This window comes from Leucopleurus acutus (genome assembly GCF_964270905.1).
Source record: "Leucopleurus acutus genome assembly, chromosome: 9".
NCBI lineage: Eukaryota > Metazoa > Chordata > Mammalia > Artiodactyla > Delphinidae > Leucopleurus > Leucopleurus acutus.
In genome coordinates, this window is record NC_139144.1 from 59890211 (window position 1) to 59906231 (window position 16021).

General features: G+C 34.0%; 1 protein-coding gene across 2 annotated transcripts in view; it reads right to left on the reverse strand.

Annotated features, from left to right (window-relative positions):
• SKAP2 (src kinase associated phosphoprotein 2) overlaps nt 1-16021 on the reverse strand; it is a 173546-nt gene that overhangs the window by 70412 nt on the left and 87113 nt on the right. For both annotated transcript variants that reach the window (XM_082846107.1, XM_082846106.1), the window contains exon 5: nt 1404-1481. In XM_082846107.1, coding sequence (XP_082702233.1) covers nt 1404-1481 — 78 coding nt within the window. The remainder of the gene's footprint in view (nt 1-1403; nt 1482-16021) is intronic.

The window sequence follows — 16021 nt, forward strand, 5'->3', positions numbered from 1 at the left end:
ACAATGTTCATTGCAGCTCTATTTACAATAGCCAGGACATGGAAGCAACCTAAGTGTCCATTGACAGATGAATGGATAAAGATGTGGCACATATATACAATGAAATATTACTCAGCCATAAAAAGAAACGAAATTGAGTTATTTGTAGTGAGGTGGATGGACCTAGAGTCTGTCATACAGAGTGAAGTAAGTCTGAAAGAGAAAAACAAATACCGTGTGCTAACACATATATATGGAATCTAAAAAAAAAAAAAAAAAAGGTCATGAAGAACCTAGGGGCAAGACGGAAATAAAGACGCAGACCTACTAGAGAATGGACTTGAGGATACGGGGAGGGGGAAGGGTAAGCTGGGACAAAGTGAGAGAGTGGCATGGACATATATACAATACCAAATGTAAAATAGATAGCTAGTGGGAAGCAGCGCATAGCACAGGGAGATCAGTTCAGTGCTTTGTGACCACCTAGAGGGGTGGGATATGGAGGGTGGGAGGGAGGGAGACGCAAGAGGGAAGAGATATGGGGATATATGTATATGTATAACTGATTCACTTTGTTACAAAGCAGAAACGAACACACCATTGTAAAGCAATTATACTCCAATAAAGATGTTAAAAAAAAAAAAGGAATACACTACAGCAGAGATGGGACTGCTACATTTATGGGATCAACTACATGGCTAACAAACTTTCCTGACAGGAAACAGTCAGAAAGGTATTTGACTATAAAGCCTTAAGATAATTGATTCATCAGGGTCTCATTTTCTCATCTGTCATAAAAAAGAGGGAGGAGGGGTTGACCTAGATTTCTATTATCTCTTTCAGCTTTAAAATTCAGCTAAGAAAGCTAAGAAAAGCAAATGGAATATAAATAGGAAGGCCCAAAGGGACTACCTGAGAGATAAGCAGAATGGTAATGAAGAGACTTTCCGCTTTTCATTTCCCGTATCATAACACCACCTCCGTATTTCATATTCATTATATATTGGGGTTGAAAGAGTGAGACCATATGGTCAACTCCCAATTATCTTAGCCAACGGAAAGGAACACTGAATGATTAACAGAAAATGGCAGACAATATGCTAAGCTTGATCTGAACCGTAGCAAACATGGAGTATGCCAGGTCAGGTACAGATAACCCACTGCTCAGCTGGGTGGGATAAGTGTGAGAAATCCCATCCTTGAGAATACAGTCATGGCCAACAGCTCTCCTCCAAGAGGCAGGAAACAGCTTTAAAATCATCTACAAATAACCAAGGTTGACAACAAAAAACCTGACCAAATGTTTTATTTTGTTATTAAAAATTATTTAGAGCTAAAAGCTGTATTTTGTGGTTTGGATAATATCATCAGGTTTTCTTAGAGTCTTAGATTTTTAGGTTTTTCATTAGAATCATATGATTTACCTTTTCTGCGTTTTTCAAGGTAACCAGCCTTTAACACAAAAGGAAGGTCCTGTGCTGCAACTGGAGGGAACTGGTTCCCTACGGAAAGTAAAGGGGAAAAAGCAGTGAGCAATCCATTTTAGAAAAATCAAGTATCAGATCTCATAGATTCAGTATACTTTTAATTACCCAAATTAATTAAATCCAAGTCTATTAGCTTTGTTTCAGATCCATTCCATAGATTAGTCCCTCTTCTCCTGTGAATCTCAAGAGCAAAATAATGTTCTGTATCGTTATATCTTAATATATTATGTTCCCAAATACACAGTAATATTATGTAACAGAATGAACTCTAAAGGGCAATATTTTTCGACCTACATTCTATAATGAATGGACTAGGAAACTGTTGTAAATAAGTGCAATAAACCCCTGAAAGAGAAGTTAGGAATATCAAATAAATCATATAAGCTTCTTTACATTGGATTAACTCTTCAAGAATTTTGATGCATATTAATTCTTGCCTACATAAGAATGCCTATCCCTATTTGTACCTAGTAAAACATAAAATGATTTTTCCCCCAAATCAAATGCTATAATTTGAGTACATAGCAAATATTCTCTCTTCTTGGTTATACTAACAGAGAAATCTTGTGAATGAGTATGCTTTAGGGTTTTCTAGGGCATTTGAGAGTCTAAAACTAGGTAGATAGATCTGATAGAACTATCATAAACAAATATTAGATACTTACAAAAATTTATAGATTAAGCCGAAAGCTAAGTCAATTAGAAATCATATATTCATGATCATGGATGGTAGGTTGCTCAATAATTTCAGAGTTCAATATTTTTACAGACTTCATTAGAAATATACTACAGTTGCCTCAGCATTTTACTAGAACTCCAAGTGAAAATAACAAATCTAATGAAAGTTTCTATGGAATACACCAACAGAAATAGTTTTCATATAGTTTATGATAAAAAGTATTTTGATAGGAAGTTTATTATATACAAATTCATCACAGAATTACCAACTGGGTTTTTTAAAAATATCCAGTAGTTATAAAATCATAGTTATTTTTCCTTAAGAAATAAAGCTTCAAATTAAAGCACTAATTTCAGTTCCATGGTGGATCAATTTTGCTCAGTAAACACAAAACAATATCATTAAAATATATTTAAAATGGGGACTAATTTTGAAATACATATAAAATTTTAGGGAAAGCCAGTGTAAATGTTTGAATAGTTGTTCAATCAATGTATCCACTTGATCCACTGAAGGTAGAAGTTATATAGTATAAATTTTTTGTACATAAAATAAAAATCACATAAAGAAATCTCATCTATGTGAACAAGTCCTAGTTAACCACTAAATTAAAGAGGGTGACTGTAGTTTGATTTGTTTTTTTAAAAGAAAAGAAAAACAATGATTAACAGCACTTTTTAAATTAAACTAGGTTACACTGACAAAAAATAACCATAGAAATAGCGTATCACATAGAAATATGAAATTTTAGCTAATAAAATTTCATTATAAAACCATTTGGGAAAGTTTTCTTTCTAAATAAGATTCCTGAAAACAAAGTATTTACTTCTTCAACTAAGCAATACCATAGTTTAGTTTCTGTGGAAGTATGCTTGTGCTCAGTCTTTTATATAACTGGCACGTAGAGTTCTTAAGTGAACTACACAAAATTTCTTTGTGAAAAGCATCATTTGGATGACATTTCAGAATGAGAAAGCAAACATATTAATTAAATACTATAACATGATTGTTGTATGTCATGAAAAAATGTCCAAGTGGTTTGTCCACAGTGGTAAAAATAAGAAGATTCACTGCAAACATCCTATAAATAATTTTGTATCTTTCAGATGATGGAAACAAACTCTTAAGCACTGTCCATTCTGGATGAAATTAAACTACACAAGGAAGAGGCAACTTTTCAGTCTTCAGGTCTGATGTAATTGGGCATGGGGAGGCATTAATTACCTCTATTTGACTAGATAAGGCTCCTTGAGAAGAAGTCCCATGACCCTCTCATATCCATTGATGCATAATGAATGTTCTTTACATATAAAATAAATCCTCTAAATATTAAGAAGAAACTTTATATTCTGAAGAGAAATGGGTACCTCTAGCATAGTTTTCAACTTTAAAAAGTTACTGGTCAAAAGAAAAAAAAAAAGGAGGGGGAGAAGTGGAAGAGGAGGAGCAGGAAAGGAATTAGAATTTACAAAGGTGAATATATACATAACCTGAAGCTTTTGCTTTAAGAAAAATGTTGATTAAATTTCTACCTGATAAATCAATAAAATCTGATGTCACAAGCAACACTTATTCTGAATTCTAAATTCATGTTTCTAATATAAAATCTTTTATTTGATTCCTAGAGGGAAAAAAGGCAAATTTTCAGACTGAAATTTCGTTTTTCTAAACCTCTTTTGCTATTTGTCCAACATCTAGGATTTGTTTAATATACATGTGAATTTTTTTTTAAAAGTGTATTAATAGTAATTCCTTTAGATACTTCAGATTTTAAGTTCTTAGAAGAACCATTTGACTTATATAACACCATAAACATATAAACAATACTTCTTGATAGAAATTGAAAATTTGTAACAAGATATAAAAAAGTAGTAAATTATCTTTAAAAAACATGAACTCTCACATCATTTAGACCTCATACCACTATGATGCCTACAATGATCAATAGTATGTCACCATTTAAGAATATTCACACTGATTCAAAGAATTAAGACTACAAATGCAGGTATAATAATACATGAAGAAAAGAAAGGTAAGGCTAATATAAACCTATCCGGAAGGCATCAACAAAGAGCTGCTGAACATTTGCCAAACACAATTATATTATCTCACTATTTACAACATTCCAACAAATTCACAATTATATTATCAGCTCTGTTTCACTATCAAAATTCACACCCTTGTCCCAAAAATAAGTTTAGCACTGAGCCTTAATCCTCTGGCACATAGTAGGCATTCAGTAAATGTTGGCTTTTATTAATTATAATTAAATATTATTATATTTAGTATAACTAAATATTAATTCAAATGAATGGATGCCAATGTAAATGTAAGACTAATGTTGCTTAGGGAATTTTAATCAGAAAAATGGAAAAATGTATGATTTGGTAACTGCATGAGTTAAGCATTGTAGTTATTTTAAAAGCAGCTCAAAGATTTCCTTTTGGTTACATGAAAGTGGTTGATGAAGAAATTATATCCTAACTCAGAGGAGAAAAATTAACCTATAATCCAGGACAGCTTATTTATACTGCAGACGGTTACTGATACATGGCTTCCTTAAGTGGCCACAAATGTTCACTACCCTGAGGAAATAAACACATACTGAATAGACTAGTCTTCTTTTTATAAAATGAGCATGTATTTCTTATATAATAGTCCTACTTTTCTAAAGAAGATCAATATTAGACATTAAAACTAACATCCTACAAGAGCAGACAAGGAATGGGTCTTCTTCCAACTGGACATTTGGGAATCCGAAGTATACAAAATGGTAACAAGGTCACAGAAAATTCAAATAAACAAGTGTCACATGCCTACTATATTCCTATTAACTCAGTAGGAGAAAGGAAGTAGTGGAGTCCAAATTTCTTATAGTTAGGTAGGTATTTTATTCACAAGACAACTGTTTTTAAAAGATAACTCAAGAATTCTAAACTGTATCTGGAAACTTTTGCCTTAAAATCAAATTGTGTATATAATGGACATAGTCCACCAGCAAGCTAAAAGAATGGAGTCTAGAATCTGAAAAATGGAGAAGAGTTCCAAAGTATGAAGATAAAAAACAAATTACCTAAAACCTAAGTAAGGTATTACCCAATTTTAGCAATTTTATTAATCTATTGTTTTAACTTTTTCCCTTGAATCTAGGGTAAAAAATACTAGAATGTTTAAATATATCCAACGTATTTAAGAAATAAGTTTTATCTTTAAAAATGTTTTAAATATTAAAAATAATTATTTCAAAATGAAAAATAATTATTTCAACTTCAGAGAAAAATATAAACTGTCTTAGGCAAGAAGTATCTATCACTTAGGCTTATTTCAGATGTTAAGTCGGTTGGGTATAAAACCAATCTTGGCATTAACAAGGTATGCAGTTTCATTCCTATATGCAAGACAGGGAAAGGTGGAAAAATAGGTCCAGATCACAGAATGCTTTAGTTAGAAGAAAAGGCCTAGAACATCATGGAAACCCCTTGAGTAAAAGAGGAAGTTAGGGTAGGGAAGAGAGAGAGTTAAGAGTTGGGGGAAGAAAGAATTAGAATTGAGGGGAGAAAGAGGTCCTATCATCCTTTCTTTTTTGTACCTCTTTTCTTAAAATAATCTAAAGAAATAAACTTTGTTTAATTCACAATTTTATCCAGCATTGGGTGTCTCAATGCCATATTCCTGAGCCTTCTCCAACATTGACATGTCTTCTAATCCACTCCTCCCCTGCCACACACACAAACCCATATTAACTGTATCCCACCCAGTCTGACACCTCTTTAAACGCATTTATTTTTCTAAGACTTAGAGTGAGGCATCACTTCCAAAGTGCAACTTAAAAGTGAAGATTTTTTAAAAATCTGTGCAAGTTTTAACTACTGAGTTCTGGAATTAACTTTTTATTCAGTTTCCTTTCTACCTACTTGGCTCTTAATGTGGGACTCTCAACAGGTGTCAAGGGATGTGAGTGATTCAGAGACCTTTTCAAAATAGACATCTGTTTTTCATTATCCTTATTTTTTGATGTGCAACTTGGTGGTGACCAATTTAAATGCTCAATTTCTATGAAACCTAAAGCATCATTTTTACTATTTTAGCATTAAAATTATTATAATACTATGAGCTTCACTATATTAATATGGTCACGGTTTTATGGTTGTTCAATCTAGAATTTGTACAAAATCCTACTAGGTTTCTGAGTCTCATCTTTTACTGGCTTTTTCCTTCATTACTTGGCATTTGCATAGTTTTCAACATGAACATTAAATTTGCAATAAGTTTCCCTCCACCTTCACACAGCTGATGATTCCTTTTCCCTAATATTGGAAAAGAAAGGAGATACATATAAAAAAGATTGCTTTTGCTCATAAGAATTTTCACCCTGAATCAGGATCTTGGTCTAGTCAGTCAAATATTCTGCCTGTTACCACATGATATGACTGTTTTCCTTGAACTGCAAAAAGTTAAGGACAAGTCCCTCAACCATATCTTTTCTCCCTCTCAATTCACATGAATAAAACATCCATGAGTTTATCTTTTTAAATTCTTTGTTTTCATCTGATAGCTGGGATACTGAGTTCCATAAATTGGCCAACTCTTGTGGGGAGACAGTGCTTTCTTTTATCGTTTCTAAACTTATATGTGATCAATGTTTTAAAATGCCTTGTCTGGCATTCCTGAATTTGATAAATACACTCTTTTTTTTTTTTTTACAGTATTTACCCACTTAACGATTGCTTTATATTCAAAACACATATTAGCCTTCAATTTTCCAAGAAGAGTAATCATTTTAGTTTCTCATTTCATGCTGGCAATACTCTCTCCTACCCTGATCAACTCAATGGTTACTTTATTGGCTAGGGGGGACGAGGGGAAATGGCGGAAGAGTAAGACGCGGAGATCACCTTCCTCCCCACAGATACACCAGAAATACATCTACAGGTGGAACAACTCCTACAGAACACCTACTTTATTGGCTAGGTTAACTGCTCCAGTTCAAACTCATTTTTCCTAAGAAAAATTCATTAGAATTTTATACTTCATTAGAATTGAAGTATATTTTCAAGTGTCAATATTTCATGCATTATAGTTTTGTATAAAGGTAGAAAAATGCTTTCTGTTATGTTTCCTGTATCTTTCCAGATGATGTGTATCTTACACACATTTCCAGCTGAAGAGTACATTGGGTATTTAACTTCAGGAAACTGTCTATAAACGAGCTTTGTTCCCAGAGGTATTACTGACTCGGAACTCATTATTCTACAGGTGCAATTTAATTACACTTTACTTCACATTTGCACACACAAACTTAGATGACATGTTCCCTATTTCTATAAAATATATAATAGATACAAAGACACAGAGTTGCTGACAGTTTTTTAAATTAATCTAAAAGGTTTTAGAGTGCAAAAATTCACTAGTATACCTGCAAAACAAAACATAAAGACTATTCCCTAAAAGAGAGAGAAACCTAAACTCAACTTGGATACAAATATTAAGTAAAATGGTTTTGTGGTATAGCAGATAACTAAAAGCTTAGTTTTACGTTAATACTGACTTTAAGATACATGGAATAGGTTAAGAGGTCTGTAATGAAATCCCAGTTCTGCAAATTTGTGACCTTCAGCAGGTCACTAAGCCTTTCTGTGTATCAGTTTCTTCACACCTAAAATATGGAAAAATGAAATTAGATTATCTCTAAGCCCTCCACCCCCATTCTAAGATTCCATGAGATATATCCACACTGACATTTTTCTTGCACTTTCAGTAACAAATGGCCAAGGTTCAAGATGGATTCAACTTTTAAAAGTATCAAATGTGGAAACTGTTCACAACATAATTTTCATAGAGCAATGGATAACTTCCTTTAAATGTAGCATAGGATTGTTTTATGTCATTTCAAAGGTTTAATTTCTAGCTAGAATCTTGGCCTGGAATATCTTTGAAATATATATATATAAATTATTTTTTATAGTCTAATAACTCTCCCAATCCACATGGAAAATTTGGAATCTCAAATCTTTTTACCAGCTTTTTTAGTGGCAAAAAAAAAAAATTTGTATGCAAAGGACACATCAAACAATAATAACCTTTAAGAAAATAAAAACTACAGTAACTAAAAGATTACTACTTATGTTTCTTTAGCATAGTCCTTTTACAGAGCCTATTTTCTCACTTACCACTATTACTCTCTTCAGAAAGGATTAACCAATGAACATACAAGTACTGGTAATCTCTAAGGCTATCATGATACTTTCTTTTTTTAAAAAAAGGCTCATATTATGCTTAGACACAAAGATGGACAACTTCCAATTAGTAGGACCATAGAATCCCCAGGGGTGGTTAAGCCTTGGGTACCGGCTTTAAAGACTGATAAGGTCCATGTGATGACACCAGGGACAAAAATAGAGGTTGCAACTCACAGGTTTGCTACCTTCTAGTCTCTCTACCCACTCTGTAAAGTGGCAAGTCATTCTGAAAGCTACCCAGCAAAAACTGAATAACTATTAGGGTAATTCACATTTGCCTTTATTAACTCTGCTTCTTGATATGGAAATTCCAATAGCCTCATGAGAGTCTTCAATAGGTCTATCTGAAACCAAAGAAGACAATAACTCTTTTTTTTTTTTTGCGGTACGCCAGCCTCTCACTGTTGTGGCCTCTCCCGTTGCGGAGCACAGACTCCGGACGCGCAGGCCCAGCGGCCATGGCTCACGGGCCCAGCCGCTCCGCGGCATGTGGGATCTTCCGAGACCGGGGCACGAACCCGCGTCCCCTACATCGGCAGGCGGACTCTCAACCACTGTGCCACCAGGGAAGCCCAGAAGACAATATTTCTTAATATTATAGCATATACTTGCAGGAAATGCTTCATGAATATGATCCAAAAGATATATCAAGTGCCTGTTCAGAGTCCGATCAAAAGCTATTTTATATCAAAAATATAAATACATATGTAATTGTGGCTGATACTAATTTTCATGGAAATCTATCAAAATATGTAAAATTCAAATGGCAATAATAGAATAATTAAGAATCAGAATTAAGAGAAATCTAAAATCACGTGGGTTCACCAATATCCACTAAAATTATAGTCAAAAAGCCATAGACTGAAAGTATGTGTGCATTATGTTATCCATAAAGTTACATTATCCTCATTCACTTAAAACTGCTTCTTTTACTTGAGAGTACTCTTAAGTGTATGACCAGGATTTGAACTATCTAATGACATATCTGAAGATTGTTTTTTTAGATATAGGACCACTGTCCTTAGCTCACAAATTAGATGTAAAAAATAATCCCTTTCAGATTTCTGATTTTGGTCCAGTGATAGACCACGAGGTATCACTTTATTAATACCTTAAAATTATTCCTTATAGAATTAAAAAAATGCTCTTATCTAAAAATTCCAGATATACCAATTTGTGGAAACCCCTGTAAGACTCCTTCAATTATTTACAGGGATGAAAACATATCAATATACTGAATCAGTCATTTTAAAATAAGGTTTAATATGAGTAGTTTCACTCTACAAACAAGACTTCTATTTCATATATTTATAATATAGGGCATCTTTACACTTTTATATTTTGGTAAAAGCTACTTTTTAATAATTTATCATTAGATTTCACAGAAAGAATTTAAATCAAATTTCATCTCCGATATAGAGTTACATCTCAGCTACTTTGTAGCTGACTAGATCTTTTTTCTTTTTTTTAGTGGCTTAAAACAACACAAATTTATTATCTTACGTTCTGGAGGTCAAAAGTTGAGAAAGTGTCTCACTGGGCTAAAAACAAGGTGTCAGCAGGACCGTGTTCCTTCTGGAGCCTGTAGGGGAGACTCTATATCCTTCCCTTTCCAGTCTCCAGAGGCTGACCTATTTCACTGTCTATTGGCACCCTTCCATCTTCAAAGCCAGGAATGGCCATTTGAGTCTTTGTCACAATGCTTTCTCCCTGGTTCCAATTATTTTGCCTCCTTCTTCCCATCTAAAGATTCTTGTATTTACATCAGGCCCACCTAGATAATCTCCTTATTTTAAGGTCAGCTGATTAGCAACCTTACTCCACCTGTAAGCTTAATTCCCCTGTGCCATGTAACAACATATTCACAGGTTCCAAGGATTAGGATGTGGACTTCTTTTTTTTTTGCGGCACGCGGGCCTCTCACTGTTGTGGCCTCTCCCGTTGCGGAGCACAGGCTCCAGACGCGCAGGCTCAGCGGTCATGGCTCACGGGCCCAGCCGCTCCGCAGCATGTGGGATCTTCCCGGACCGGGGCACGAACCCGCGTCCCCTGCATCGCAGGCAGACTCTCAACCACTGCGCCACCAGGAAAGCCCTCAGAAGGCTTTTTTTGTATGCAGATTCCTCTAGCAAACTGCATTAAATAAGAAATGAATACAATTTAGACTGAATTCTTTAGCTCCCCTTCCATTCAACTATGTTTTACTTTCACATAGGCCAGAGAGCAATCTTTTATTTTATATTTTTGTAACTGATTTATGTTTTAAGGTTTAAGCTATAAATTTTTACAATTATTTTTAGAACATAAATAACATTTTTATAATATTCTTTAAGTTCATTTTTGTTCAATTATTTTTCCTATTCTGTGTACAAAAAGTTTAGAGCCATTAATAACATAAGATCATATCTAAGTATCTGAAATAGGAATCCACAGTTAGAATGTCTTCTATATTGTATAATATAATAAAGTGTATATTTTTGGTTTTGCCTTGATGAAAGAACAGGTACATAAACAATTGTCACTCTATTCCCATCTCCCAAAAGAATCTTATTATTGAGGGGTAGTTAAAATAAATGAAAAATATTTAGTATGAAAACTATCAAATCTTAAATTATTTTGATTAACTTCATAAAAATAAACATTTCTGAATTAAGACTCTCTGCTTAGAGTCCTACTCTGATTACTTAATTACTAAATCAAATACATTCCCAAACAGTTCTTCATGCTTTAGTATTTATTATCTGTTTCTATTTAAGAAGACAATGCCCTAATTTTTATTTAAATCAAAAAGCCTTTGGCATTTCCCCTCTTCTGCCATTCAAAGTGTTACAAGGATCCTCTTAAAATGCATGCGTGCTGTCTGTCTCTCCTTTCTCTCTTTTTCTCCCTCTGTGTGTGTGTCTCTCTCACTCAGACACACAAACAGACACAGACACACACACACAATTTATCTTCCTTCCATCTGAAACAGGTTTTTCTATAGGTCTCTTTTTTCAACATAGGTATAGAATTAACACATCCTTACCTACTATTATTATTAATTTAGTAATACACTGCTTTATTCCTCCCAAAAAGCATTTCACAGGCATTTGTACAGACACGTTTGGTAAAGAAATCAAAAGCAAATAGGAGAAATTTGTGTGTATATATATAGAGAGAAAGCAGATACCTGTACAGGAAAATGTTAATATTAAGGGAATCTGAGTAAAGGGTATAATGGGAATTCTTTGTACACTTCTTTCAACTTTTCTATAAATGACTATTTCAGATTAAAAAAATATATACGTAAGTAAAAAATTAAGACAAAACTAGGAGTGAGTGTAGAACACAAAACAAGTTGGAACGACAAAGCCACCACTTAACAGAAGTGGGCCAAAAATTCAGTTACAAGCTTTATAACAACCAACATGAAGCAAGAAATAATAAATCATGTGATTCACTGCCCATTAAGATAAATACAGATCATGGCTCAGGGAGGAACAAACGGCAACTATTCTTGGTTCCTAGCACTGAAATGAGAAAGAAATTTCTCCCATGGATTCTCGATATCCTGAATAACATTTTTACTGTAAGTACAATAAAAGTTTCACAGGGCTGCTTTGTATACCATCACTCAGATTGAGTCAACAGCATAATGCCAAAATAAGATTCAGTAAAAGCGGTTCTACAGAGTACAAAACCAGGTAGCCCAAGTATACAACTCCCAAACAGCTCCGTTAAACTTAAGGATAAAATCATAGAATGCCTATAGGAATAGACACCCTGCACATTTTTCAGACAATCCTTCCAAAATACTATTTGTTTTGATCAAACTTTCGGTAAACATTGAATCCCAGGCAGAAGATATGATCCCTGCAAGAAACTAACACAGCTCTTTTTTGTTATTGCTTAAGAGCCATATCCCTTAACAAGCAGCCAAGCTGGGGGTAATGTTGATACATACTCTTATTTATAAATTTACAAAGTTTAATAGCTTTGCAGGGCCTAGATGAAGATCACCTTAACACAGAAACAAATCATCAGTTGCCCTTAAAGTTCTAACTCAGTGCCAGAATAATTCTAGCTTGCAAAAAGTTTAAGCACATGCCTACTACACATAAATAAAACATCCACAGAACATGTTACTGAGAATAATAATAAAAGCTCTGAGTCTACTCTTCAGTATGAACTGGTAATTTTATATACACCTAGGTGACTAAAAGAATTAGACAGCATTGTTATTTATGTAACTGAGTAAATTACTACAGAATACAAATTAAAACTTCAATATTAGAACGGTTAATGTGTAGCAGTTTTTTTCTCTAGTACCTGAAAATAAAAGCATACCACACGCATAATTCTTTTTCTGGTCCTCAGCTTCAGAGTACTATTAACAGCCATATGTGGGACTGGCTCAGGAGAGAGACATTCACCTGGTACCTACAGTATTAGGCTAAAATAATGTGTTCACAAGTTTGTCTTTTCTACTAGACTTTGAGTAAGGAATCATGACAGTGATTCTCAAACTTGAGTGTGCATCAAAATAACGAAGGATACTTATTTAAAATGTAGAAGTACAATATTGAAGTACACAATATTGTTCTTGGTGGTATATTTTAAAACCTCATTTAACACTTGTTTATAGGATTTGTAAAATATGCTCTAAAGATAATATTTAATAGAAAATCAAAAGAACATCAATAAGTAGATAAAATACACTTCTGCAGTCACAACTGAAAACAGAAGGAAAATGCCAGACATATAAATGATCATGAGGGATTTTTATTTATAGAGTACCTAACTTTTGAGTCATTAAAATAATTTTATAAAAATTTAATATATAGGGCTTCCCTGGTGGTGCAGTGGTTGAGAGTCCGCCTGTCGATGCAGGGGACACGGGTTCGTGCCCCGGTCCGGGAAGATCCCACATGCTGCGGAGCGGCTGGGCCCGTGAGCCATGGCCGCTGAGCCTGCGCGCCCGGAGCCTGTGCTCCGCAACGGGAGAGGCCACAACAGTGAGAGACCCGCGTACCACCAAAAAAAAAAAAACAAAAACAAAACAAAAAAATTTAATATATGTTAACCACTGCCCGTGCAGTCTCCCACTGATGAAGACCACGGGAAGAGGAAAGTGACAGGAAACACAGGAGTGTTTAAATAGCAAGGTAGCAGGAAAGGGCTATCACAACTGAGGAGCAAAGAGAACATCCTTCTGGTATTTCTTTCCATCTTAATACCCACTTTCACAGTTAATAACACTCTAATTCAGTTCCAAACTTTATAACAACCAACATAAAGTAAGAATTACAGTGCAAAGGAAAAAAAGTAAATTGGGACTGAACATATAGTATTAAAAGTGCCCATTTTTAACCATGTGATTCTAGCATGTTGTTCAAAAATTAGTATCCATGATATAAAAAAATCAACTACCAAATATTAAAACTGATATTTACTATGAGTTACACATCATAAGGCAATCCAGGAATCTGTTCACTGTGTGGACTGTCTCAGCCCTGGGTTCACAGACCTGACACAGCCCAATTGTCCATGGCTTCCTTTTCTCCTTATTAAGAGTTGTCACTACCAGAACAATTTCACTACTAAAGTTTTTGATTCAAATTAAAACTCAAAATTAAAACTTCAAAACACAAGCCCATCGAATATTTAATGGAATAAAATGTTTGTCAGCAACATGCAACAACGGATGCAACTTTATGTGACAAACAGTGCTTTTTAGCCACACATGAGCATCCCACCAAGGTAAGTTCGGCTGTGGTCGCTCATTGACATGTAAGGGGCTGGCAGTTACTTCAGGGGAGTTTAAGGCCGTAAAACAGTCTGAACTCTGAATCTGTAGTTGGCTCATGAATGTCTGAAATACACAGTGACCTCTTAAAAACGTGGTAAAGACTTAAAATCTAAAGGATATACATCCTACTCAAACTCCATATGAATAAATGATCAAACAACTTATTCAAAATAAATCCAGATATGGTGAGCTCTTATGATAAGATATTCCATTACATGTTTTTCTACAAATTCAGTCTGTAATTAAATCATATCTGAATAGATCATGATGTATATTCTCACTGAAAAAAATTTATATATATAATATCTATCTCCCTAAGCATAAAATTATAGTTAGTAACTAGATTAATTCGATTAAGTTCCCTTCATCTGGATAGCCTCAAGTCTCATGCAAGACTCAAAGTTCTAATTTACTCTTAAAAATTACCAAAATACATTAAATTAGAGAAAAGAAATAACTCTTAAAAGTCACTCAGAGGATGGAAAATTATGGAAATTTGACACTCGGTCCAATGATCTCTTATCAGCCAAAGAAGTCAGGTATGATATTACCTGACCTGAAATCCATACATGGATAAGAATTAGTACAATCATTAATTTATCAAAGGATGACTTTTTCAAGGGGTGAATGGGAAAAATATTTGCATGGATGTCACAACAGACAATGAAGTCCTGCAAATCAGTAACAAAGAGATAACAGTTTAATAGAAAAACAGGTCAAAAATATGAACCAGGCAATTCACAAAATAAATACAAAGGCCAATAAACATGAGAAAAGATGCATGTTTACTGATTTATTGTCTTTCCCCAGCTGTCCTTACCTTCACTAGAATGTAAGTTCCATGAGCTCAGAGACTTACATTGTCTTATCCACTGTGTCTCTCCAGTGCCTAGATTAGTGCCTGGGACACAGTAAGTACTCATTAAAGTTTGCTGAATAAACAAACAAACCTCACTAAAAACAAAAAATAACAAACTAAAACAGGATACTACTTTTTAACTTATAAGACTGGCAACAACTAAAAAGATTAATGACATCAAATAGCAGGGAAGGTGGGAAGAGATGGTTCTCTCGTAAACTGCTTTGGGGAATGTAACTTCCTATGGCTCTATGGTAGGATCTGACAATACTCTAAGAATTCAGCTCTTAAGAATCCATCCTACAAAAAATAAAGCACAGGTTCACAATGGTGTGTGCCACAACAGTCACTGAAACACTACTTGCGACAGCAGAAAAACGGAAAATGTCCAGCAATGGGGATATTATAAAACCATTTTAAATAATGTATATTATTTAAATATGCATATGTAGATCTATGTGTAGTAATGTGGAAAGATATGTACTAATGTAGTACTAATGATGTTCATCATACTCAGGTGAAAAACATAAGTTGTAAAATAATATGTATAGTGATATCCCATTTTTTAATTTAAAAAGTCTGATTCCATATTTATTCTAGCACAGACACATTTGTACAATTGAGGGGGGAAAAGTCCGTAAGGACACATTCAGTACGGTTAACCAGTCTTACTGCTAGGGAGTTTTTTTAGGTGGGAAAAACAATTTTTTCTTTGTTATAAGCATGTATTATGTTTCAAATTTTACATAATAGAATTCTTAAATGAAAAACAAAAAAGACAGTCTACAGGTTTTTAAGTAATTTAAATTAAGTCAATTTATATTAAATCATAGCCAGAAAAACTTCAACCACTGATCTAGAAGATTTAGTTTAATCAATACAAGTGTACAACTTGAAAACAATCCCCTCAACTAATATGAAGATATAACCTTAAGAATGTTCACATACCTGGCTATTTTCAAATAGGCCAAGTCTCATGTATCCACACAA